A 27,559-nucleotide genomic window follows, 5' to 3' on the forward strand; every position below is an offset into this window, starting at 1 on the left:
TCCTATCATTCCTTTATTGGACAAGAGGATATGCGTCTAAACATGCTAAAAATGCTTGGAATATGGAAACTCTTTGGCAGATACCACTGTTTCCTATGAAGCTTTGCAGCCTTAAATTAGCACAAGGAGTCACCATGGCCCTTGAGCCAGCAGCACCAAAGCCATTGCTAAGTTCACCATTGAATTCATCAACTAAGAAACTGAGCCTTAAATTCTGACTTGTTCAAGAGTGAAAATCCTGCCTCAGATCTTTCTGAAACAGATCAATATTCTTTCATGTTGGACTGCAGCTGCACAAGTGTTGTGCAGTGTTGAAACATGGTCAGTTTATACTTTATAGACAGTAGGATCTGCAAACTGGAGGAACTAAGGTCACCTAAGTCACTAACTTTATTAGTCATTCTAAGCCAAGATTGTATTACCAAGGGAAGATGGATGTTGTACAGGCACCTACAGTGGAAACCAAATCCACCTGAAATTCAGACTCCTGAAGAATGTCATATCCTTATTTACTGAGCATGAATGGCCTGACCTACTCCTGGGTTTGCCCAGACCAGAGTTCTTGATTAGTTTTGTTGTCAGAGATTTTTAAGACAATATAAAAGAGACTCTCAGTAAAGCTGGGTTAGTCTTCTGTTTTTATTGATGGATCTACTCTCATTTTTATCAGATACAGATGTCTTCCTGTTGTAAATACCTGGAATTCTCCTGTGTGGGTAGACCTTTGTTGCAATGGAGTTATGCTAAGGGCTGTAACAGGTAATGCCAGGTGCAGCCCATCATACAACTCCCAATAATGTTTTCTGCACACTTTCAGATCTGAGAAGCTGGTTGGGGTCACTGGATTGGTTCCAAGTACAAAGTAGAAGACAGGAAAGTCTAGTGCATGTTGGGAAGCGTATAGTATGTTTCCACCTCATTCAGAGGGGTTATGGCACTGGGAAGCCATTTCTATAGAGCTGCTACATGAAAGGAAGTTGTACGTGTTTAGAATGGCTACATGTATATATAAGAAAGGTAACTGTATATGCCATAGATTTGTGTATCATAAATGTCTATGTCATAAGTAAATTTAATTGGGGGATACAACTGTCAGTGCAGCTTGAAAGAATCCTCTGAATTCACTGTTGCAAGCATGTGGGTTGGCAATTTACGTATTAGCTCCAGAGGGAAAGAATTTTGACTTCAGCAGACAGGTGACAAGTCTTGGTACATTTTTGTGAGCCTAATCCATCTTCTCTGTAATCACTAATTTTATCCCACCCTGTCTGTCCCCAAGATTTCCAAATGGAGCACACTCAATCTTTTTAAACATTTTGAAATGGGCAGTCATAGTCTGTCATCCTGCAGACAATAAATTTCCACTGACGATCCCTGCATGAAAGAGAGACAAGAAGAGGTGTTAGTGAGCCAGAACTGCAGAAGATGCTATACAAGTAAGAGTAACTTTATACCATGTATTATGGCAAGAAAAACATCTGTCTGCCATTAACTGACTTTCATCTGAGTGCTCTGTGTTTTCGAGAGCCAAAAGAACATTAAATATGTGTGATAGTTACAATTCCCTTACACTCCTTTACAAGATAAGAAAATCAGCTTTCTGAATAAGTAGGTCTCTGAAGACAATGAATCCTGATGGTGATCACTCCTGAATTGACTTTTAATCAGTGACCAAGAGGAAAAGGATAATTCTGTCAAAAGTTATTGTCATGTCATATATTGTTCAGTAATGTGTAAAAGGTGAAAAGTACTTGGGTGATTTGTAAGCTATGTCAAAGAGGGGAGTTATCCATGCAGCAAATATTGATTTCCTATCCTCCATCAGATCACATATGAGGAAGACTAACAATTATGAATGTAAGGAGAGTTTATGCTCTTCTCAGTTTGGTGAGAAGTGATTGGTATTCTCTCTCAAGAGAGCGATAGGAAGCCTAACAACTGTTAGTAGGAAGCCTGACTGGAGCAATGGGATTCAACAGTGGAGTGCAGCAATTTAGTGTCCAATAGATGCAGCAGGCTACAAATTTAATTTCCTCTGTAGCTTATTGTGCATTAAATTTTCCTTTGACAGATAGGCAGGAGATCAGAGGATCAAATACTGTCCTGCTGTGAAGGGAATGTTGAATTTAGGCTGCTTGATACTGGCTAACTTGAATTTAGATCCAAACTACAGCCCATGCAGATGGCAGTTGTCATCTGTATTGATAATGGCTAGTCCTCCCTGAGGTTTCTGAAAGCTTGAATTCTGTTAATAGTGATGTCCTAAAGTTGAGGCATAGGATGGGTAATGCTGGTAGTGGGTGATTTAATAGGAGCTTGCATTTAAAGACGCCTGCACCAAACTGGTGCCAGACTGCTGCCTCTTGGGAATGTGCTGAGACCGCCTGAGCCCAGATTTTGGTATTAACTGTGCTTAAATGGTGTCACTGACTGGGTGACTCTGTCCTGGAATAAGACTAATTTGACTTTTAAGCACTGTAGGTATACATTTTGTACCTACCCTATAGGTATAAAATGCCTCATTGCAGCTTTTGTTAACTGAGTTTTTTTAATTGGAAATTTACTGTTCTGCCAAGCTACAAGTTTATCCTCAGTGTCATTTGGAACTGGGTCTGTGTCATGCTCATCAGCAAGTATGATGTAACAGTTATATAGTTTGGCTTTGGTTTTCTTTAGATCTTTCCTAGATGTTTTAAATTGTAATTTTCTTGTAAAACTTTTACCAAAGGTTAATGAAATGCAAGATTCATTTTTAGGTTTATTTTAAGTATTGCTTATTTGGTCTATGTGCATGCTTTTCAAGGACAGTTATTACTCTTTTGGTCACTAAGTTACCAAGAGAGATAAAAAATAAAGAGGATCTCTTTGTAGAAAACAGAATTATAACGGTCAAAGTTAAGGTCTGCTAAGATAGCACCCATTGTCAGAGAGACTTTTAGCTCAAACTCTTAGATCAAGTAGGTTTTCTAAAATAGGACATTGTGAAATTAAAAGTCACGCTCTCTAAAAGAAATGTATTTTAGTCACTTGAATTAATAACATGCTTTATAATACTGGAACAGAATTATTTCTGAAGCTGTCATTTCAGCTTGGATTTGCTGATGCTAGCATATATGTACATGGCTGATGCATTTATGGCATATTACCTTATTTTCCCCTGTTACTTGTGTTTGAACTCAAGCATGTATGCCCAACTTCTCAGGATGCAGGCAATTACTTTGTACTATTGCTGTTGTGTGCTTAATTCAGCAGTTATCAGCCTGTTTCAATTTGTAGAACTCTTACAAGTTTACCAATGGGGATGCAGATGCCATCAGGAATTGCCTTCTGAGGTGTACACTAGAATGGATCTGAACTTGCCTTTGCAGATCTTAATACGAGTTTGTAGGTGTCATCCCCTCCCAGTTGCTAAATTAATGCATTTTCCTTGGCTTTGGGAATCAATATTGAACTGTCTCTTTTGCTTTCCAGCTGTTATGTCTTGTCAGATTTGATTTTTTTGATGCATAGAGAAATTACTTTCATCTCCAAATATTGTTGAATAATCTGTTTCCAATTCAGTTAAAAAATTCTGTGAATTCCTATTCATATTGAGTTTGACAAAAACCTCTTTCATGGGTCATATGAAACATATTAGGGACCTTTAATACCCTATAATTTAATTCAGCTGAGCTGGGTGGATGTCTAGCTTGTCTGGGCATTTCAAACATACTTTACTGTTGGGGTATCTGGCTGCCAATTTATTTTCAGTGATGATGTCGGAGCAGTTAAGAAGTAACTGGCTATCCAGATGACCCAAACAAATGGAGCAGAGGGCAGTTTTGTAAAAGAAACAAGCTTATGACAGTCTGCGTGTGCTATTTTTATACTACATAGCAAATGACAAGCTGTGGCTCTTTGCAAGAACACCTGGAAATTTCCTCCTCCCTTTCCAAGGTACTTGCTGCAGGTTGGGTTGTGAGTGTTCCAGTGGTGTTCTCTGGACCAGGAGACTGTTCCAACCAGATCACAGCCACCTAACAATGCTCCATCAGAAAGTCATACCATCATCACTTGGCATGTTTCAGAGCTCAGGCTGAAGGTTTTATGTTGTTTGGTTTGTGGGTTTAATTTTGGAAGCTATTTTGCCAAGGGTTTGCAATGTGCACATGTATGTGGGCAGTTTCAGTTGTTTACAGCCTGCTTCAGATAGCCCATCAGATGTCCCTTCTCCTTCTACAGAAATTTGACTGTATCAGTCTGTCTGATACAAATACTACCTTTCCCTGCAAATGTTCCCTTATTGATGTCCTAAGGTCATCATGTCTGCATGAGTGTTATCACCACACTCCTGAATGTGCTCCTGCAGATACTTCAGGCCTTTTCTAATTCTTTTCGGCTGCTTTTGTCTTTCTTTATAGACAGTTTTTTTTCTCCTTTTGACCCATTTAAATGAGACTGGAAAAAGTAAATAGTAACCAGTTCTGAAGCCTGTGCTTCCCAAACAAGCAGTTAAAAGTTTTGATAATAACTACAACAATAACTCTTTCATTCATTCCTGTTACACAGGCATGAAAACTCACAGACACTGATTACACAAGTGTTGGTAGGGATAGCATCATTCTAAACTTTCTATGTCCTTTGCCACAAGCCTCACATGCTGTCTCAAATATCCTTGTATCAACAGTGGCCTCACTGATGCAATGTCTTAGGGAGTAGGAAGGGAAGATATGATTTCTGCAAGTTTATTGAAAAAGTCTAAAAATACCTACCTTTTTGAAGTGATTGGGAAGTTTTAACTGAAATACCTTCAGAGGCTTTTTCTTGCCTCTTGTTAGCTCAAGAACATTGTCCATGTGAACTAAATAGTAGGGACACAAGTTTAATGTGCTTGAAAAGAGGAATTAAAAAATGTTCACAAAAACAAGTGGAAATGTGCATGCCTCAGGCACGCTGAGACTCAGAAAACCTTTTCCTGCTCCTATTCTGCCTCATGATCTGCAAAGAATCATTAAGGATGACAAATTTGCTGACTTTTATGATTCAGCCTGCTCAGGAGGAGTGTTACAGCCTAAATCTGAATTCTGAACTGGTATAGCAAGATTTTTTTTCACTTCATTCTCTTGGCAACACAAATAATTTCTGGTTGTTCTAAAAGTTGAGGACCAGAAAGTTCATTGGTGCAGAAAACTTTTCTAGTTTGCAATTCATAAAATATTTTCTCTGTAGTTTCAACGTGTTATTGTTGCAGGTGTATGACTGCAGGTGTCTCTCTGCCAGAGCAGGGATAGGACAAATGTGTGCTGGTGGCTTCTTCCTCTTCCAGGCACTGTGGTCCTGTGAGGACCTGTACTCCCAATGTACATTCCCATGACACTGCCTTTGCTCCAGTGTCCCTACTGCCACCTGTTCTGAAGGCTGCCTTCGGCAGCCAGGGACAGCAATCTGCTCAGAGGCATAGGCTACCTTGGCTGCTTTGCTTTCCAGGCCTGTCCTTGTGGTTCCAGACTTTACCCTGGTCCACATGCGATGGAGTCTGGATTCCACCTGTAGGGGAATGCACTGTCTGCATTATTTCCCCTACTCTCTGCCACAACCATGAGGAACAAGGATTAAGGATAGGACTGGGAAATATTTAAGATAAAAAGCCCAGAACAGGGCTGTCCCTTATGTCTTGTAATTTCTTTATCTAAAGCGATAAATAGATACCCTTGAGTCAAGTATCTTTGAAAATAATTCTTCCACTTGTAGGAAGAATTTGCAGACATGGCTTCCATTTGGTAATAAACAGGATAATGTATTTTAGCCTGGAAATTATAGTTATGGACCTGCAGCAGTCTTACAACATGTTGTCATTCTGCAAAAGCCTCCTTATTTTAGGTTGAGGGATCCCTATGGTGAATTTTGGCAAGCTGAGAACATTACCGTGACAAAAGCACTTTGTCTGCTTTGAGTGTTATTAGAGACAACTTGAAATATTGATGTCTTTAAACTCCCACTTCTCTTTTCTCTCCCACTTCTCATGTAGCCCATCTTGGCAGAGCAGTGCAGCACACTTTACCTTGCTGTCTGTGTTTTGCTTGATAACAAATGCTTTAATATACTGAGCTGAGGTGCCTAACAAAAGACATCAGCAAAGAAATAGCTCACTATTGATTTTTTAGAGGGCAGCGTAAAAGAATCAAGATCTCTCTCCCACAATCAGGTTTCAGTGACTGCTTATACTCTTCTTAAACCTGCTCTGTTAGGAACTCTGAAGCCCTAGGCAGACAACAGTGTGGGATTTATGTTAAATCCAAAGATAAAAACTTTGCAATTGTGCATATTAAAAGGGGAGAAATGTTCCTTTTTAACTGAATGGAAAAATTGTGAATCCATTTGCATGACTACAACTTCACTAGCCATAGGGCCTCTCCCAAGAGGACTAGCAAATGCCAAGAAATGACAAGGACTTATCAATAAAATGTAGTTAACTCATTTTCTGGAAAGGGATCAAGGTGCATGGCACTGCCTGAATTCCTGGAGTGGCTTGAATCTGTTAGAATTGTGTTGAAATAGATTGGGCAGTTTAAAGCATTCACATTGCAGTTTGTACGGTATTAACTTTGCATACTGGCAGATTCCCTGCTTCTCTGCAAAAAAAGGGGACCAAAATTGGTCCCTCATTCCCTAAAGGCACAGGTTGTTTTTACTGAGCTCAATGAAATATGCTCCAACTAGAGGTAGGTGAGAAAGCATACAGAAGATCTGTTGCATTTAGTGAAGGTCAGATTCAGCCCAACCTACCACTGCTGTATTTTTCACTGCTCAGATGGACATGGCAAATAATCCCCATTAGCATGCTCTGCTCCTGATGCACCACTCTGGACAATGAATCACATGTACTGTGAATTTGGTCCTCAGAATTCCTAGTGCTTTGCTGAGTACCACAGCAGATGATGTGTAGCCATGCTCTGTTGGGGGGAAATAGAAAAGACAGGCACTTTAAAGTTTCTAATGAAACAGGTGAAAAGCAAACCTGTGCACAGCAGAGAAGGTTGTAGTTGCCCCACGGATGTAATAGTCGTAAGTGTACATCATCATGTCCATGTCTTCTCCATAGTGTCCTGGATATTCTGTTGTTAACCTTTACATTAAAGAAAAAGAAGATAATATAATTTGCCATCTTATAGAAGAGTCCAGTTGAATGACGACAACTCAATTAGTAGATTTCTCCTGCCTCTTTGAAAGTTCTTGTTTCTTAACAGCACCACAAGATACAGTTTTATGAGACTGCCTTTCTCCTCTGTGCAACTAATTCAGGTAGCTGTTTGAATAAAATTTCAGCAACTTTAGAACAGTTAAAAGGAAACTGCAGTATTGGAATATTTGTATATACATCTGCAGCTCTGGGATAAAAGCAATCTGAACAAGAAGATAAAACTCGTCTACTACTTATGGTCTTCATTGCAGGGATTTGCTCCAGCAAATTTTCCTCTTCGGAAACTCTTTGGTTTGCAGCTATAGGCTGCAGTAAATGTTGCCAAGTAAAATGACTCTAAGCCTTTATTCATGTATGAATTGTATTAAGTGAATGTAACAATTAATCCATTACTCTTTGTTCTTTCCTCTCTCTGCCCAATTTAGAATGTAAAAATATGGGCCTGGACAGTATTTTTGCAAAGTATTTGATCTGAGGACCTCAAAGTGCTTCTTCAATTATTAACCAAATTATAGTTGCTGCTTCTCTGGGAAATAGGCATGTAATACTAATTCATTTTACAGATAATGAGCAGATTCAGGAAGGGGGTGGAAGCTTGACCAGTACTTTCTGTCAACATTATATTTGAAGTCTGAATGGAAGCCTGGCACTCCTTGTATTACACCATTTTACATGAGTGTTCCTACTGGACTTGTCAGCCTCACTATGAAACAGCAAAGAGAAGCATCAGGTCTCCCATGAGGGAGATGCTGAACCTGGAAATAAATAGCCCAGCTCCTGTTGAGACTTACACGGTTAAAACACATTACAGAAGTCCTGGCAACCTTTTCCTGACTTAATCCAGCCCAACAGCAGTACTTGAATGATGCTTGAAGGTGACTGAAGCACATTCCAGCCAGCACTCATGAATGTTTATGTTTTGTTAAATCAGCAGAGTCTAAGCACAAGCTTAAATATTTTACTCACTAGGGATATATTTTTTGGGATGGGTTTGAGCTTTTGTGCAGTGCTTTGGGTGTATTTGGAACCAAAACCTATAACTGTTGGAGAACTCAGAAGCTGAAAGTTTACCTGAAAACTGAGGTTCTCTGGGCTATTAGGTTGCTTTCCAGGTCATACTCAGCTTTTGAATGGGAAAGATCATTCAGTTAAAACATCATTCCTAACAAATAATTTTTCCTTGACAAGTGAAAAATGTGTCCGCTTATGAAACTCAAGCATGACCATATAAGAGCCTCAAGTCTAATCAGTCAACTTCTTTGAATATATCTTGTTCTCATGCTTCCTTTCCTTTGGCCATGAAAATCATCACACAGATTCTGACTTACAGTACAAGGACACACATCCCAGAGTGTGTTTGGAAAGCAGACAGTCAGGCCTGGTCACAGTGTCTGTTCTCTGAGTTCTGACCAAGGACACACAGATGTGCAAAGCCCTTGTGGTGCTCTGCCATTGGTAAGAAATAACATCAGTATTTCACAGGTCATGCAGACTAGGAGAAAGAGAAGAAACCATGAACACTGCCCACGCAGCCAGAGGAGAGTAAACCATATTTAGTTTACTAATTTGAAGCCTGAGTGTCTGATAGTGCATCTTCAGAAAATCCAAGGTCATAGAAGATTTTAAAAATTAAGACAAGCTATGGACCAGCATTTAATTTTGCATTCTCCCATCAACTCCAGGTTTTGACACTTTGTTTAGCTATGATAATGAGAAACCACTAAGACATGTGTTTCTATGTGTTCTACCAAATGTGTTTCAAAACATCTGTTTGGCACTCAGCAAGGCAAATCTTCTGTAATCTTGACTAACAGTATGTGCTGGGCAGATGAGACTGCACCACACAAGGTTAAAAAGCTGGTTTTTTCTCTACTCAGAAACAGAGCTGATAGTCAGTTCTTTGAACTTCTTTCATGGGCCTCTAATTGAAAAAAATAAATCTGATGACAAACTTCTGAATTGTTGTGGTCTCGCAGACCTTTTGCAGAGGCATGCAGTGTTATTCTGAAGTGCAATGGGAGTCTTCATTTAGCTTCCCTCTCTTTTTTTCTGACTGCTGTCATCTTCCCCTCTCTCTGTATTAACTTTTCCACATTACCATGTAGCCTCTTATGGCTCCTCCACTAAGAAATGTTCAAAAAGCAAATCTATGCAGTCACCAAAAATAAATTATTTGGGGATTTGAGCTTCTCTGAAATGTGTCTTGCTTTATAGGCAGGTGCCTAGAGGCTACTTTTGTTCTGGAGAGAAGAATTATAAATAGTGCTATAACAGCAGTGTTCAAGTTCACATGAGTCTGTGTGGTCTGTCTAATTCATTTCTCTTTGATGATTGCTGTACACATTTCTGAAACTGTTCCCCTAAGCCCCTGTATTTCAAGGTTGTCTGTCTTGCACTGCGTTCTTTAGAAGGCAATGCAATTGATCGTCCATGTAGCAGGGCTCTGTGGTGGGTCCCATTCCTTTTCTATTATCTCCATTTTTGGAATCCTGAGATTAATTCACTCAAAATGTGTCTGCACTTAGAGATGCCCTTGTGTTTAATGCATAGGGATAGTCAGTATGTGGTTTTCTCATCATGGAGAGGAGAAAGGTCAATTAAGACAGCCAGTGAGGGCCTTCCCAAAGTGGTCTGCCTGGTGCAGGACAGTGGTTCCCTCAGGTTTTGTTGTAGCTTGGTCTTTACCCTTATTATCAAGTACTTAACTGAAAATGTTAAATATTTTAGTCAGTAATGAATACAAAGTGCATATCAACTTGTGAGCTGCCTACCATTTTCCTACAGACATGTAATTTATTTACAAACATGGTAAATAGGTTGTGAGCCATGTGTGGCAATGCATGGTTTGTACCTGAGAGGAGTCACAAAACGAGTGTGAGACACTTTTTGCCTTAGTTAGTGAGGATCTGCCTGCACATGGGCTTTTCAGGTGCGAACAGCCATCCACAGCAACCTTCACAGTGCCCTGTAAGCACTTCTGGCATTGAACTCATAGAAAACAGAATTGGGCTAGGGGGGAGTGAGAAGCCTGGGAATTGCCAAGCGCCCAAAGCTGCTGCTGCTGTTTAGGGTATTATATGACCAAGCCAGGGTGTCTGTGGCGCCTGAGGGGATAGGTGACAGGGAGCCCTAGGAAAGAGGCTGGCAAAGCAGCTGTGAGAAGATGTGTGTTATAGCAATTGTGGGCTCTAGGCACTGAGTAATTTGTAATGCTGAGGGGTAGGGGCCAGCAAGGTGCATTTAGTGGAATTGTTTGTCAAACCCAGATACATACACAGGTGTTAAGTTTGGGGAAGGACTTGTAGGGGAGAAAAGAGTAATGCGAGACCTTTAACAAGTGGTAGTCTTTTCAGTTTGTATGATGTGTTTGCAAGAAAATACAGAAAACTCTGGTTCAGCTTTTCAAATCTACTTCTGGATAGTACCAGGTGTATGATGTTTGGGCACAAGAGACTTGAAGCACCAGTGGCATTGTTGAGAGAGGAGAAAAAAGGTAATTCTGTGTTCAGGACTGGGAAAGGAAATCTTGTGATAAGGGGTGTACATAGTTTGGCCTGTGTGTGAGTGGGAAAAGGTGAATGAAGAAGGTATTTTCATAATGGCATTTTTAGCTAGAATAGGGTTGATGTGGAATGGTTTATCTTTTCAGTGGTTTACATTGGTCCAACCATCCACACATTTTTCTAATGTATTTCACTATAATCATATAAATCTTGCTCAGGGTAGGATATGTACTCAAAAAAGGCATTAACTCTTTACCAGGGTTGCTGTTTTTATTTTAATCTGAAAACAGCTCTGTTGTTTATTTTCCATGGTGAAGAATTACTATGGTAGGGATTAACAGAAAACACAGAATTACTCATTTAGCACTGAGAAGAATGTTTTGTACTAATCTACATTGATCTGTAGCACTCTTTTAACAATTGACTTCAGAAATAGTTACCATGAGTCCATTATTTGCCAATAAGAAGATCTAGTCACACTGGTAGCCTTAATATGTACAGCCTGCTGATTAAAGAAATAAATGAGAACAGTGTGTATGCCTTGCTTTCAGATGCCAAGCAGACAAAAGAAATTAGTCTTTTAAAATATGAGAGATAGTCAGTGGTAGAACAGTTTCTGGCTCCAGTTGTAGAATATACTTATTCCCTAATCATGGTTTTGGAACCATGTACATGGTTTTGGTTACAAGTACATGCTTTTGGAATATGTACTCTGTTCACTTCTTGTGCAACTACAATGCTAACAAGATGAATGGTTTCTCCTTAACCGTCAGTACCCTCTTTGTGGTTGAACTCTTCCTCTAAAAATGCCACAGCCAAAAGAAAGAGCTGTTTCATTTTAAGAGGAAGACATCAGCTGTAACATTAACTTTCTGACATTTGAGGACAAGGAGCGTCTCCTGACACTCCTTACTTTACGGGCTTACTTTTAGATGCTATTTCCAAGTACTTCAAGAGTATGTCTTTCCTAAAGGAGAAATTTTGTTCAAGAGCCCCAAGCCTTCAAGTTACATTCAATGAACATGAGAATTACATGCCTCTTTAATCAATTTCAACTCTTCCTCCAGCTGGAAGACAGAGGTCATCTGCTTTAAAAAATACATCCTATGCTGAAAAGCCAAAGAAGGTCTTAGTAAGCTGTCTACAGAAATTCCAGCAACTGTTTTGAGTATAGATCCCAGATTGCCAAGCTGCCAGGGAACTAGAGGTGTTCTGGAGCTCCTCTAGAGATGAGAGGTTCTCTTATGTGGCCATATAATGTGTTTTGGGATTGTGCTCAGGCTCCAGGCTCTGAGCCCATAGATTCACACAGACACATCACTGCTGCTGTGTTCCCACTGTGTTGCACTGAAAGCCAAAAGCCCTTCCAGGGCTGAGGAGCCACAAGGCCAGAGGCTGGCACAGTGGGACCAGAGCTCGTGCAATGCAGGTACGAGCAGCAGCTGACAGCTCAAGGCAACTTGTGCCTGCTCCTTAAGAAAGATATGCCCAAAATAACTTGGCCAGATTTCCAATGTCAGATCAAATGTCTTTCTCCTAAAATGTTTCTGGAAGGTGGTCCTGCTGATTGAACTGCAAGGTTGTATTTGATAGGTAACAGTTAAAAAAAAAAAAATCATCAACCTCCCCCAACAGTTAAATACCTTTAAAAAAATGAGAAAAGAGGGGAGGGGAATTGGGTTGTCCAGAACTGCATGTTTCCATGACATCTATTCTGAGTTCACCTCTTGGATTTGTACCCCTGCTACTGGTTATCTCTGAGAAACCTGCACAGGATCACATAATTTTCAATATGTCTTGTGTGGCAGGTTAAGTGAGGAAAACAAACAGGTGCTTTAAACCCCATAACTCTTGGAAAATGTAATTGTTGCCTGGACAGTATCACCATGACAGAGAACAGCCACAGCTCATGACAGACTTTCTGGCATTTAAACTGCTGTTGTTTCGAAAAGGGAAACAGTCATAAACAGTCTGCAGACCTTGGGCTGCTCTGTGACATGTTTGCTTTTCAGAGTATGGAGTCAAGTTTTCATTTCCTGGCAAAGAGAAAAATCAGAACTCTAATGGGACCACTTAGTGACACTGTCTCTGCATCTGTGATAGATTTGCTTCCTTGATGGTGCAAATTAGTTTATTTTACTGTGGTAGCATTCCCTAGCCAGGTAAAGTAAAGGGAGCTTTTCTGCCTCCTGTGAGGAATGTTAATTATTTTTAGTACTGTAAAAATGTCCAGAATCCATGACAAGTCTTGGCATGATGAAGAAGGAAACTAAGTACTTGTAAAAAAAATTACAAAGCAAGTGCAAAACTATGAGACTGGAAAAGATTAGTAAATTTATTTTCACTATGAGCTTACTGCAGAAGAAAGCTGGGAATTAATGGTGAGAGGATGAGCTGTGAAACAGAAGTACTGGGTTCAAAGAGTAAGAATATAAATGCTAACAAATAAAGTCCTTCTGCATGAATTTAACTTCAGTCATTTTATTAAGCAAAATGGAGGCAAAGCGTTGGTTTCAGTCAGCATGATGCTGTTATAAATTTATATTCCAACAAATATAAATTTGAAAACTAGCAAATATAATTTTCAAATATAATTTTGCAAACTAGCAGTTTTCAAAAAACACAGGGATATTCTAGGTGTAAAAAACAGCAAATTCTAACAAATCTGTTGCATGGCTCATGAACATAAGAAAAACTTGTCTTTATTCATTGTAGGGTCATCTCACTTCAGGAGGAAGATAGTCCTGAAGCAGAAGAGACAAGAGAAACCATATATAAGGATCAGCTGGTTTACTGCTTTTATATGTACCAGAGAGGCCTGTATGGAGACAAATGGAAGAGGAAGGAATCAAATACTCGAGGTGAGAGCTACCTTGAAACAGTTTTGGCACACCACAATATTGTCAGTTTTCTTAAAAATGCATTTCTGCCCGCATCTGGTTTCATACTTAAGGATACAGTGCGCATTAAAAGTCAAGGCTGTGAGAAATTCTGCAGTGTGGATTTTCTTTGAATATAGATTTTCCTGTGTAATGAATGATCCACAAGGTACCACCATCATTGCATACTTTCCTGGTATTACTTTTCCACATAGTCATATACTAATGAAATAATATATTTCATGCCTTTTCATGAAAATAAGCCTCTCCAGCCAAAAAATAGGATTCAGCAGCATGATGATTGCTAATTCTCCACAGTTACTTTATTTACAATGAGTTCCTGGAACAGAATAAATACTATTATCTTTTGGGGCAGAAACTGCAATAAGTAATGATACACTATACATGCACATCTTTGTTGTGTCTCACATGCATATACAATATGAGGTCTTACTCATGGTAGCCCAGAACTAATTTGCAGTTTGTTTGGAAAACATATTCTTCCTGTCAAGTGCATGTTAACTGGTGCAAGATACAGACCAGAAGCATGATATGTGAACAAAGTCTTGTGACAATAACTTGGAAATGCCAATGAAAGTTATGTTGTGAATGAGATCTCCTGAGCTTAGGGGACAGGAAGTTTGGTTTGGTACACTGAAATTTAATAACTCAGACAAATCACATCTGTGACTTCATGAGTAAAAGTGAGTCCAAAGTATGGGGTTTCACACTACACTGGTGAAGTTCATGTTGGCTATATGTTACCATAACAACCAGTACTTGCCCTGAGTACTACTACACTGTCTAGGCAGGGAAAGAGAACAAACCAGAAAAGAAACCATTCCTAGCAGATGGTAGAAAAAACACCGCTGTTTTGGAGTGTGTGTGTCCTCCTTGGTGTGAGTCCTCCAGTGAAAAAGTCCTTCTGTATGGCACCCCAGAATAGCTGTGGTGGAAAAGGACTTCAAAAAGTCTCTGCAACAGCCCTCTGCTCCAAACAGGGTCAACCACAGGGTCAGAGGCTGGTCAACTTTAATTTGGTTCAGTCTTGAAAGCCTCCAAGGAGCCTCAATAGGCAATCTATCCTCATAGAAGAAGCAGTTTTCTTTACATCCTACTGAACTGGCAGTCCTGCCCTCAAACATGTCAGCTGCACCCCCCAGTTTGGTGTCATATGCAAACTTGGCCAGTATGTGCTCTGTTGCCTCCTCAAGATCATTGATAGAGATATTAAGCAGGACAGGCATCCAGGCAGGGTATAACCTTTTCACCACTGCCCTCTGAGCCTGCTAAACCATTATATTTTAACCCAGCTAGTTGTCTGTCCATCCAGACCCTAACATCCTAATTTGGATAACTGTATCTGGAAAGAGCTTATATACATACACCTTGCTAACTATAGAGGCAGAATGTTTTTTTAATGAACCCATAATCACAAACTATGCACCAGAAGCTTTTCACAAGCTAGGTGACACAGTTTTACGGTTCCCCCCTCCCAGAAGAAGGTGAATACATAGGATTTCTACCCTGCTTGGAGGGAAAAACGTTTCACCTGCTTTTAAATGCTGCCTTTTCTGCATGGAACTGCAGGTGAACTACATAAGGCTTTCTTTCTAAGCACAAAAATGGAGTCTTGTCACTGTTGGAAATAGAAGGGCAGTATATGAGTCCATATGCAGCTGAGATGAAAACTAAAGACTCCAGTAACCCCAAACATTTACATTAAAATTTGCCTTAATCTGAATGCAAGCTTGCAAAGCAGAGACAAAGCTGTTCCCAGTTGTCAGGACAACATCTGAGGGAAGTAGAACTGTCAACAATAACAAAAACAAGTCAGAGATTTCTGTCGTCTCTCTGAAAATGTATGCAATATTAGAGGAGTACAAGAGAATGGAAAAACTGCTTAAAAGTCTGATTGAGTTTCCCTCAGAGGGAAGAGCCTGGGTAGGTTTGTAAATAAAGTGCCAGGTAGGGAATATACATAGGCAAAGTCTGCTGGAATGGAGGCAGAAGAATGTTCAAAGACTTTGTTACACAGTTCCTGTAATTTATAGGCATTAAAAATAATAATAAAAAACTCATTTATTTTCTTCCTGGCTGGAAGGAGACTGAAGGATGAAAAGCAAGGCAGTGGTATTGTGTTTGGCCAGTAGCCAGCCAGCCAAGTAAGACCAACAGGCACAAAAACAGATTGTATGCATCTCAATGGGAAGCCTCCTTCAAAACTGAGGTCTGGAAAAAAGGGTTCAAGCACAGGTCTACCTTTTTCTCCCTCTAGTAGGGGTGGTTTTTTTTTTGTTTGTTTGTTTTTTTTTCTTTTTTCTTTTCTAAATGTTGGCAGGTTATTCTTTGTATCACTGAAAATAGCTAAATTTAAGCTGAAGGTAACCCCAAAGCATAAAATGATGACTTCTCTTGAACAGAATGGACAAGAGAAATACAAGCTGCCTCTACAAAATCTGCTGCTGTCTTTGGTTTTAATTTAGAGAAACCACACCGGTGGTGCATTTTAGAGAAACTGGGAAGCTTGGGATTTACAGCTCATTTTTTCAGTCTCCATTAAGTTGCCAGCACTATTTGTGATACCCTGCTGAAACCACGTTTTTCTTCTGGGTTTATGATTAGTAGTTCATTTTGACTACAGTTTTGAGAGAGAAAGCATAGTCATATGCACTACTAATATTTTTTCTGAGGTAAGTGGTAAAAGTTCCATCTTGTAAGTCATTGTTGCACAGAAGTGTAGCACAGAGATGCTCATACTCCAGTAAATGTGCTGGATTTATAGTAGAAAAATGTCACTCTTCTTTGGAGACTTCTGTGTTTCCAGCACAGCTAGGCTGATGCTGATCCCCAGACCTGTTCATTGAGGGTCAGCTACTGCGTTGTGCTGTTCAGTGTAACTGCACTCTTATTCTTTCCCTTAGCCTTGGATCCTTAAGAATCCTGTGGCAGACTGGAAATAACATGCTTAGCTCCATAAAACACAGTTAACTCTTTTTCAGATGTCGTTTCTGACAAGTCAAGCAGCCAAAGGCATTTATAGGGATTGTTGGGAGAAAGAAGATCACAGGTTTGGTGTTTGCTTGAACTCACCAGCAGGAATATGGGCACCTCCGGCTATAACGACAGCAGTAAAATTGCCATTCACGGTCCAGCACGGATGGAAAATACTGACTCTGGAAACCAGCCACCAGCCCATTATTTGAGCAGGTTTGATACCTAATAATGAAGGTAAAGAGGAGAACACACAAGGAAAACATGGTATTAGACTCCTTGATAGTTTCAAGCATTTCTCAAAACAGCATTAGCATTTTTGACATAGAATGCAAGTTGAGGGTTTGACTTTGTGCTGAGAAGCACTGTTTGCATTTGCTGTGTATAGAGTAACAATTTTCTATAAGAAAGCAGCAGTAGTTAACCAATGCCTTAACATTTATGTTGCACTTAAAACTATTTAATTAGGCTAAAGTATTTAATCATTCCAGTATGCTCACCAGGAAAGAAGATTGTTCTGGTGTTATAATCCTCAACTGTTTACAAATCATAAGACTGACTTCAAAACAGTTCATTAATATTTTTGTCTATGACTGTTGGTATTTGAGGATTTGGGCTTTATTGAACTAACATTTTCAACTACTTCTCTACCACAAAAAACAAAACAAAACAAAAACTTAAGAAGCTATTTTATAAAAGAAGTTCATTAACTTTTTTAAATTGCTTGCTTTCACAATTATGTGTCTCTAGGAGAAGGGATTCTTTATTAAAAACATTTAGGCTTATGATGAAATCATTATTTGATAGCAATCACGTAAGGATAACTGTGATTCAGATGTTATATAATTTTAAGTGTCACGTAGAGTTTATGACTGGATTTTCAAAAGAAAAATCTGCTGCTTCATGCTTTCTGTGTGCTCGATAATTCTATCATACATGTGAATCACTGCTTCCAGGTAGAATAGACATGGTCTCAAAGCATGCATGCCTCTGTCTGCACACCCTTCAACACCTTAACACCCAAAGTAATTCAAGGGGTAATCAGTTTGAATAGCTTGCTTCTTGGTAACTAAAGACAAGGAGGTCATGAAAACAGACAGGTCATTGGTTCAGCTATCCGGTGCTCATTCTCTCAAGCACCCTTCCGGCCTCACTGTTTCCCTATCCTGAAAATTACAGGAATGTTGCTTCTTCAATCACTTTTCCTTTTCTTTCTTTTCCTTTCATCAAAGAAAACCTGTAGCATACTTTCTCTGTGATTTCATAAAATCAATTAAAATGATCTATCTGAAAGACACTTTCAGAAGTAGCTGCATGTATAACAAATACCCAAAATCTCCCTTAGTTTCATTCAATGACCTCATAATTTATTCTAAAGACCTGAAGTTCTCAGAAGGGAACACACATCATCTAGCAGAGTCTGGTGTTTGAAAAGTCGTTCACTTGTGCACAGCAGTGTTAGTGCTTGCAAAGACAGCGTGAGGCTGAAGTATGCAAAAGCTGAAAAACTGATCAATTTTGACCAGTGCAAAGATGAATTTCCCTACTGAGTTTTCAGCATCCATTTTTGAACCTAAGGGTCTCTACTCTGTCTCTTCCCCTGTGTTCTGTTGTTCCGATAAGAGTATTTACATTTGTTTGTGTCCCTGTATCTTCCACACTGATGAGACCACAGTACTTGTTGTGCATTGTGAGACTCTTTCAAGGACCTTCAGAGTTCAGTCATGATGGGGACTCTGAGTTGCCATGGTATCACACCAGGTATGGCAGTCTGGCTTTCACTCAGGATTTCAGCAAGGCTTTGATAGGAAGTTGTTCTGATTTTTGGCTCATAGGCCATAGGAACATATGGCTAAGACTGAGTAAACATATTGGATAGCTGCAGATGATTGGTGTTATCCTTATGGAAGAATGGTTGATGCACAGCAGTATAGGGATTGGTTCTACGTGTTGCAAGATGAGCATTAAACTGTGTAAAATAGCAACAAATTTGTGCTACATCTTGCATCTCTCACCCTTCCTATCTGCATTTGCACTGCTCAAGTCCTCATGCCCCTAGGAGATTTTCTAGCTCTTTTGCAAAGGTGCAATGTTGGGAGCACTTTGTTTCTCCATTTCCTTGGCATTTCCTCTCAGAAGCTCAACACTGCCCTGCAACTTCCCATCCCCACTGATCAGATCAGTGTCTGATATTCCTGCTCACTTGTATTTGTGGGAGGTTCTTCCTTCTTTTCTCTTCCCACCTGTTGACATTCAGTCTGGGAAGTCCTGTGTTCTTTGCCTTTGTCCTACAACATTATTGAGACATTATTTTCTATATAGTCTGGTAGTGATGGAAAGATTCATTTTGAAAGAGATGTCACTCATGGACACTTCTCTCTATAGTGAATTGAGAAACAAACCTAGCTAGCATAACACTCATATGTTTACATGTACTCATATTTGAGTACCAGATTTTAGGAAGGTGTGGGTATTTTTTATTCTGATTCTATCTTCTCATGATAAATTTGATTAAAAAATATAATTGCAGTTGCCTTAAAAATTAGTTTCTTAGGTGGTAAGTGTACCTGGACATAAGTAATGTTCTATAATTAAATTGCAGTTTTGTTTTGATGTAATTCAAAGTAAAATTTGAAATACATAGTAAAGGTCATGTTCAATTCTCTCTCTTTGCTTCTGTCTCATGCACAAGGTCCTGTAATCTTTTATTCAAGCTCAGTATTTGGTTTAGCAAAAAAAAAAAAAAAAAAAAAAATAGTGATGTTGAAGTACTATTCTTCAGCTTTGAGATAATGTAAGATTATTTGCCTTAATCTTTCTAGTTTTCAAGTAAAATCCAGACACTCCTTCAAAAATGAAGAGATGCTCTCAGAACTTGGAGTGCTTATTTGTGAAGTCAAATAAAATATTCCCTTCTATTTCCTTTTCCCAGCTGGCCACTCTCCTACAAGCAGGAATTAATTCTTAAGTGAAACAAACAACCCTCCTCACACACCTTTTCAGTCAATCGCTCTCTGCATTAATCTGAAAACAACTCTTAATATATTAGAATTTTTTCCTTCTCTGTTGAATTCATTACTTTTGTCACAGCAAATCCTGAAGCAAGTAGGCTGAATAAAAACTAGTGATTCAGGAACTTGGATTTATAGCCAAGTCAAAACAATATTTTTTTCACAAGACTCACTCTTCAGCACTTTTACTACAAAGGGTAGTTCAGTATTCAGAATTAATGTGACTGGGTTCTCCTCACTCCTGAAATCCTGGCATTGCTAAGAAGAGATGAAAATGCCTCTTACAAGGTAAATGCAGAAGAATGTGAGAAATTGGCTGGGACTGTGTGGGATTAAACTAGGCAGTGTATAGGTTTACTTTTTCTAGTTGGTTCAGGTTGCCAAGTGTGAAGAGTTGTCTTTTGGATCTGGTGCTGGGAGAAGGCGAGCTGATTGGTAGTGGGGGAGTGAGAACATTGGTGGTGAAGATCAGGTGCTCTTGGAGGGGAAGTTGCTCTTCCCTTGGGTACAGGTGTGGGAAATGTCAGCAGTCTTCCACAGAAAGCCTTATTCTGGAAGGAGTTCGGTGTAGAAACAGGGATTTGGTATCTGAGACTTTCCTGGCCTGCTGTGATTCCTGTGAAAAACCTCTCCTCTGCCAAATACTCTTCTGAACTGGTTAATGAGTGTTGTACAGCTGAGCTCTGTCATGGCATGCAATCAAAGCATGCATCCATGTTACAGATTTAGTTCAGGTCAGAACTGCTTTTGTTCTTCACTAGTGAGCTTTCATCTGTGAGACAAAACAACAGCTGGTGGAAACAAACCCACCCAAAATGCATATGAGAATTTTGATCCGTGCATGACCCGTTTCACCCTATAGATCCTCCTAAATTGTGCCACATTATTTGCGAACATCCTCAGCAGCCAAGCGTAATCCTCGTTGGCTCAACAGGTGTCTGCCAGACTGAATACAAACATTGCTTACAGCAATAGAATTGTTTTGAGCAATGGAATCAGTTTTGGTGACGCTTCAAACTTATGCCTGCACCTTAATTTTGCTCTTTGCTAAGCAAAGCCTCATAGTGTTGTGCCCCACCTAATGGTGGTGCTGTGTAGGAAACCTCCCTCTGAGGCCCCCTGTTCCTCAGCTACATCAGCACCATGTTATCCTGAGGATAAGAATCCAAAGAGGAAGTCTGTTCATTACAAATCTGCTCAGGGAAGCCCAAATTAAGCTGCAGGAAATAGTGCTGTTAGAGAATGCACTGAATTCCTGCTGCACTGACTGGGATTCTGCTCCCTGAAGCTCTCTAGAGCCATGCTGAGGCTGACACACAGCTCAGTAGGCACTAGGTCATGCTGCATTGAGGGTGATGTTATTGTTCCTAATAACAGGGTATCATGTGAGTGCCATTCTCCTCCCTGTGGAGGAGAGGCCCTATACTGCTCTCCTGAGTTATCTTTGTGGTGTGTCCTCCCTCAGTGTAATTGAATTAATTGTGTGATGAGAGCTAATTCAATGGTCAGTGTGTTACAGGTGAATGGGCAGACATAAGAGGCTGAAGGCAGGCTCAGAGTTGCAACTCTGGCACCCAGACAGAGGGAATAACTTTAATGTGTTTGATTAGGCCATGTCAGTCTCCAAAAGCCAATTCTTCAACAAGTGTTCCCTATCTGTTGTAGGGTGCTGAGACATATTGTTGTTCCACATGCCAAAGACAACCTCTGTAACCTCTGTAACCTCTTCAGCAATATTTTCTTTCATTCAGGGGACATTTATGACTTACTTTTTTCTCCCTGACCAAGGGAATGCAAGGCCCTTTTCACCCTGGTGATTTCTTCTAGACAGTAGCTGATGAGGCCTCCTTTTCTACAGAAACATTCCTCTTCTCAGATGCTCCCTCTGGACTCAGTCCATTGTACCTGTGCTAAATGGACTTGTAGCATTAGTCCTTTAACATAAACTTAGGGCTCTGAAGAAAATTAACTTGTTTGTGTAGATAGCACGAATGGGAACATTTTCAAAGAGCAGCTGGATTATTTGGTTTGGGTAATACAGCTCAGATCTGAAATTTGGGACTGGTCAGAGACTAGGAACAAAAATAGCTCCTAATGATATACCAAGGTGTGCTGCTAGAACCTGAACAGGAGGATCTTTTGCTTAGTACTCTGTCTTTGCACCTAGTTTGTGGGCAAAGAAGGGAGAGAATGGGAGTGGGGAGGGAGAATCTATATATCTGTGTTTTCCAAGTCCCTTTTAAACACTTTTTCAGATGTCTAAACAAGGAAAAGAGGCAATAAGCATGGAGTAAATAGCTCTTGGCTGGAAATGCTTCTTCTTTTTTACTTGACAGCTAACTAGGAGTATCATGAGGATATGGTATGGTTTCATCTGTATCATGTAGTGTAAACCAAACTTATGTTACTGGAGGGAAGTGTTGCTTGTCTTCACTTGCAAGCTTTTGTTCCTCACTTGCAAGCTTTTGTTCCTTTGTTTGTGTGAACCCTGTCTTTTGGTATGATAGTTTTCAGCAAGAAAAAATAGCTGATCTGTAGAGACAACTCTGTAGTATTCAACAAAGCAGTGAAGAACAGTCTCAGCCTCAATCATTCAGACCTTAGGTGGTGAAATATTTAAACAAGGTCAAAATTTCTGCAGTACAAATTGAGATAAAAATATAAAATTTGTGCTCCCTGAAAAGATAGGATTCTTTGAGAAGCTGCAGCATAAAAATTAGAAGGAGTAGAAGGACTCAAGGACTTCTACAGTAAAAAGACTGCAGAATCAGGGCATGCTCTGGAGACTTTTCCCTACTCCAGACATGAGAATTCCCAAATTATCCAGAAACTGATTCTTGCTCCCAGTTGCTGTCTCTCTTTTGAATATCATCTTGGTTAGCAGATAATTAACCTTAGTCAGAAGAAATAAGGTGTCAAAACAGATTCAACAAAGTCTTTGCACACATCTTAATTTTAAAAATATTCACAGATTAATGAGGCTGAGAAGGCATTCCTGATCATCTGATCCAATCTATTGCCACAATTTCCCCTTTGAGTTTTCTAACAGTTTCACAAGCTTCTTATGTCCTTTCAGCAAAGCACAAATGCACATAATCTCTTCAGAAGTGCATGAATATATATTATTAACTTCAAGGATGCATTTATGCAGTGAAGCACCATAGTTAGATATATTCTGAAATGCCTCTAGGTAATTATGGGTAGTGGTCAGAAGGGATTGGTCTTCATGAGTCTGCTTGTGAAAGAGATGGGGTTCCCCACAGAGCAGTTTTTAGAGTACCCGTTTTCTCCATTGACCCTGGAAGGAGGCAAAGGTCATAAACTGAGCATTATTAGGCATTAGATGCCTAATGTGGATCTGTGTCATTGTCCTCTTTCTCTTGGATGGTTTTTTCATATATGAAAGATTCTAAGTTTTATGGTTTGATTATCTAAGACTGTATAATCCCTAGTGTTAGTGAAGGAAGTAAACTTACCAGAAAGATCTGCCAGTGGTTCCCTCTTGCTCCCAATTCTCCTATCCCTATGGTCCCCCCATCCATTTCTGTCATTTTGTCCCAAATACTGAAGGCCAAAGAAAATAATGAATTGGAGACTCTTTCTTCTGTCTTTTATATTCCCTCTTCTTTTTCTCTCCTAAGCTTTTACTTTCTTTATTGTCTTTTATAAAGAAACCTCTCTTAAATTTGTCTCTGTTGTGCAGCTGAGCAGCAGTCAGAAATGGTAATTTGAAAATCACCATTTGAAATTTGAAATGCCATAAGCATAATATGTCAAAGGTTTTTTTTTTTTTTTTTTTTGGTGTTTCTGCCAGGCTAGATTTTCTGGCTAGGGTTCTGGCTGAGAAATCAGAGGGAATTCAGAGAAGAGCTGCAGGTATGATCAGTGCTTTCTTAGGACTGTAGGAATACAAAACCTCCAGAGAAGAACTGGAGGAATGGAGACGTGTTCAGCCTGAAAGCAAAAGCATAGATGAAGGTGTGTGGGTGAGGGAAAAGCATAGCTGCTACCTATTATTAAGGAAAAAGGATTTTACAAAAGATTCAGCAAGCTTGTTCTCATTGCTCAGTGAAGGTAGGGAAAAGAATAAAAAGCCTTAATTGCAGCAGAGTAGCAGCCTTTGACACTGGGTCCCACAGCATACTCCTGAAAAAGCTGGCAGCTCTCAGCTTGGACACATAGTGGAGTTCACCATTCCTGGAAGTGTATAAGGACAGACCAGATGTGACACTCAGTGTCGGATGGCAGCAGGGTTTGCGACCCCGACTTGTGTTAAAAGTCTCTCTTTCAGCCCGTGCATTCAAAGGATGAGTTGAAGCTCTTCAGTTTTTCGGTCTCAAGGTTGTTTATTGTATCTTATCTATAAAATTTTCTTCCTGCCCAGCCAGGGTCTGCTCAGCAGGACAGACAGAGGCACTCTGCCTGCCCCCAGGGTGGTGTTATCTTTATATATTAAAAACTACGTATAACATGTTTACAATTATTTTCCAATAGCTATCACCTATGTTAGACAGTGAGCTTCTACTCTAAACCAATCTAAAAGTGTCAACATCACCAGTGAAGATGGAGGTAGAGAAGAAGAAGAAGAAAGGCTAGACACGCCCAAAACCCTCCATCTTGTCCTCAAAAACCTCTATACTAAAAATCCCAAAACCTACATTTACACCCTGTGATTATTATTACACTATTTAAACTGCTGTGGCTTTTATCTCTTCATGTAAAGGTGGCAATTTGCTCCATGGTTCGTAATCGAACCCGCTGGTATTCTGGGCTGTGTGCCAGGGTCTCCGAGCCCCCTGGCAGGGGTCCCGGCAACTCCGGACTCCCAAAGGGATGTCCTGAGTTCTGACAACTCAGTTGACATTGTAGTGTTTGGTCATAGGTTGGACTCAATTATTTCAAGTCTTTTCAGACCTAATTGATTCTGCAAAATTTTAGCAAAAACTTGGCAGACTTGTAGCTACTGGTGGTACAAGCAATTGAGCATCACTGTATGTGGTGTGCAAGGTGAGACAAAATACTCTGTGAAACAGAGCTGAAGAAGGAATATTTTAGTCCATCCTACAAGGATGGGAAAATGTACTAGCAAGTCCAGCAGAGTGCAAGTCCAGCAGAGAATGACATATTGCTCACCAACAGATTGGTTTTTGGGAGATAGCAGGGAAGAGACCTGGCCAAACAGGACCCATTGGTACAGATGGTGACTCATATTTGTGGTCCCACTCGATTATTAAGTGAATCTTTAGAATTGGGCATGGCTCCAAATAGCACAGAGGTAGATGGGGAAGAGAGAGAGAAGAGGGGCACCTATGAAAAGTAAGAATGCCAAGAGAGAAGGCAGGATTCTCAAAGGTTGCCCAGGATATATCTGTGCCATCAGATGAATTTGAGGCTACACTGGCCTACGCTTTCACTCCAGTCAGTGGGCTCTTGAGCAGCAGTGTTGGCATAACCAGGCATGTGCTTGCATGCAAGCCTTCCTCCACGAAGCACTGCCATACAGCTAGCTCGGCCCTGGGGGTGGAAACCTGAAAACTGCAGAAACCAACCAGCTAGCTAGGATTTATGGAAATGGCCCAAGTAACTAGGAGAACAAGTTCAATTTTGCAAAATGAGGAAGGAAGGAAGCAAGGAAGTGGCGAAAGGAAGGAAGGAAGGAAGGAAGGTAGTGGAGGAAGGAAGGAAGGAAGTGGCGGAAGGAAGTGGCGGAAGGAAGTGGCGGAAGTGGCGGAAGGAAGGAAGGAAGGAAGGAAGGAAGGAAGGAAGGAAGGAAGGAAGGAAGGAAGGAAGGAAGGAAGGAAGGAAGGAAGGAAGGAAGGAAGGAAGTGGCGGAAGGAAGGAAGTGGCGGAAGGAAGGAAGTGGCGGAAGGAAGGGAGGGAGGAAGGAAGGAAGGAAGGAAGGAAGGAAGGAAGGAAGGAAGGAAGGAAGGAAGGAAGGAAGGAAGGAAGGAAGGAAGGAAGGAAGGAAGGAAGGAAGGAAGGAAGGAAGGAAGGAAGGAAGGAAGGAAGGAAGGAAGGAAGGAAGGAAGGAAGGAAGGTTGATCTCTGATCTATGCAGAGTAGGCAGAGAGATGTAAGGATGTTGAATTTAAAAAGTGAGCTAGTGAAGAATTACTAAAATTACTCCAAAAACTAGTAAAAGGAAAGAAACTGAGATAAACAATTAAAAAGGTGTTGAAAAAGAAATACATTTGGGGAAAGTAAAGGGTTTGCTATAGGAAAAAAGTAGGCAACAAAGAGGACAAAGTGAAAAGATTTTTTAGAGAGGTGATGGAAACAAGATTCAGATAATACACTGTGGATGTAGTCATGCTAAGCATACAGAGCATAGTGATGAAAGGATACATAGCAGAAGAAAATGTTCTGTATAGACTTATACACTATTCTGCTTGTGAGAAGTGAACTTGAGCAATTGCTGCCAGAGATTTTTAGAAAGCAAAAAAATAAGTTTATTTCGAACAAAAAGAAATGTCTAATTCAAAATTATTTTGCAATACATAGAAATTGCATCAATATATTAAAAATGAAGAAGTCGTCCAGGATTATCACAATCTGTTCTTTCTGCCTGTTTTGCAGCTCTCCCCCTTTTTTCAATTCTTATTCCAAAGTTAAATAGAGGGTCAATTGTTTTTTCCCTTTGCAATTGCATCAGCCATAGGCATGCGCCATGTGGTAAATGAAAGAGTATGATTAATTCAGAACAAAATTTTGAATCATTTAAAAAGCAGAAACTTCACATTTCATTGCTATCCTATTCCCATATAACAAAATTTAAAAATCACATTGCAATTTCTGGGACAAAACCATTTCAAGTATTTGAAAATACTCATTCCTGCATGCATTTCATTCTGTCCAAAGAATATTTCAATCCCAGAGTTATTGGGAAACTCTGTTTCCCATTTCATTTAAAAAAAAAAAAAGAAAATAATTAAATACTGGGTATTCTGCCCAAATATTAAATGCTATACATATTTCCAGAAATTATTGTCTCCACATAATGTGATCACCTTTGCTTCCAAGGTTGATGGAAAAGGTAACATTTAGGTAAGCAAACTGATGGTATTAGGAAATTAACATGATCTTCTGCTAGCACCATGCAGATATATATGCCACCGTCATTCCTAGTTAGTGTGGATTTTTGGCTCCCGTAATAACAGCACAACTAGAAAACAGCATTTGTTTATGCTTAAGCCAAAAAGCTTAGCAACAAAAACACAAAGCAAAGAGCCAGTGCAATACAGAGATTTTTTTTCCTAGTGATCAGAGCGTGAGGAGTTTTGCAATTTGTTTCCCAGTTTAGTCACTGATTTAATGTGACTTTTCAAGAAGGACTTTATGCTCTTCTCACCATAGGTGCTTGCCTCATTTTCCTCATCATTGAAACAATAGCAACACCAAACCACTTCACAGCTGAGGTTGTGAATGATCAACGGCAGGACACTGACACCCTCCAGCAAGAAACTGCTACAAAGACAAATGTGATGCTAATCAGCTCCAATGCATTGTGATTAAAGAGTCTTAAGGCAGTGAAACCTGCTGGTTATCATGGCATTCATATGCATTTGCATTGCTCTGACCACAGTATTAGGACCCACATTCCACAAGGGTTATCAGGGCTGTGCCCTCCAGGGATGTCTAGGGTTATCCTACCATTCAGTTCCTGCCCTGTTGATCTCTTCCCACCAGCACTCTGTTGGCTCACCGAGGCTCTGGGATGCTGGCATACAGGCATAGTTCCACAGTCTGTCAGAGCCTTCCTTCTTGCTGAAGACACTTCTGACGGCGACGATCACCTGCCCATGCGGGCACTGAAAGTTGAAACCTTGCCGGTACACATTGACCCATTCATCATTATCTCCATAATTATAGGGACCATAGTGATAGTCACTGTACTGGCCCCATGCCACAGTCACCAGAGGCAGAAACACACAGAGAAGGAAAATGTCCATCCTGAAGATGTTCCTGGCTTAGAAGTGCCCCTCTGGTTTGTTG

The 27,559-nt window shown here is 40.1% G+C and overlaps 1 protein-coding gene across 1 annotated transcript; it reads right to left on the reverse strand.

The window, feature by feature from the left end:
- DPT (dermatopontin) lies at window positions 1–27,559 on the reverse strand. Its single transcript, XM_059837955.1, has 4 exons — window positions 27,218–27,559; window positions 16,656–16,781; window positions 6,998–7,105; window positions 1–1,374 (listed from the first exon to the last, which is right to left on the reverse strand). The coding sequence occupies exons 1-4, from the start codon at window positions 27,514–27,516 to the stop codon at window positions 1,308–1,310; spliced, it is 600 nt and encodes a 199-aa protein (XP_059693938.1). The 5' UTR covers window positions 27,517–27,559; the 3' UTR covers window positions 1–1,307.

This window comes from Haemorhous mexicanus, chromosome 2 (genome assembly GCF_027477595.1).
Source record: "Haemorhous mexicanus isolate bHaeMex1 chromosome 2, bHaeMex1.pri, whole genome shotgun sequence".
NCBI lineage: Eukaryota > Metazoa > Chordata > Aves > Passeriformes > Fringillidae > Haemorhous > Haemorhous mexicanus.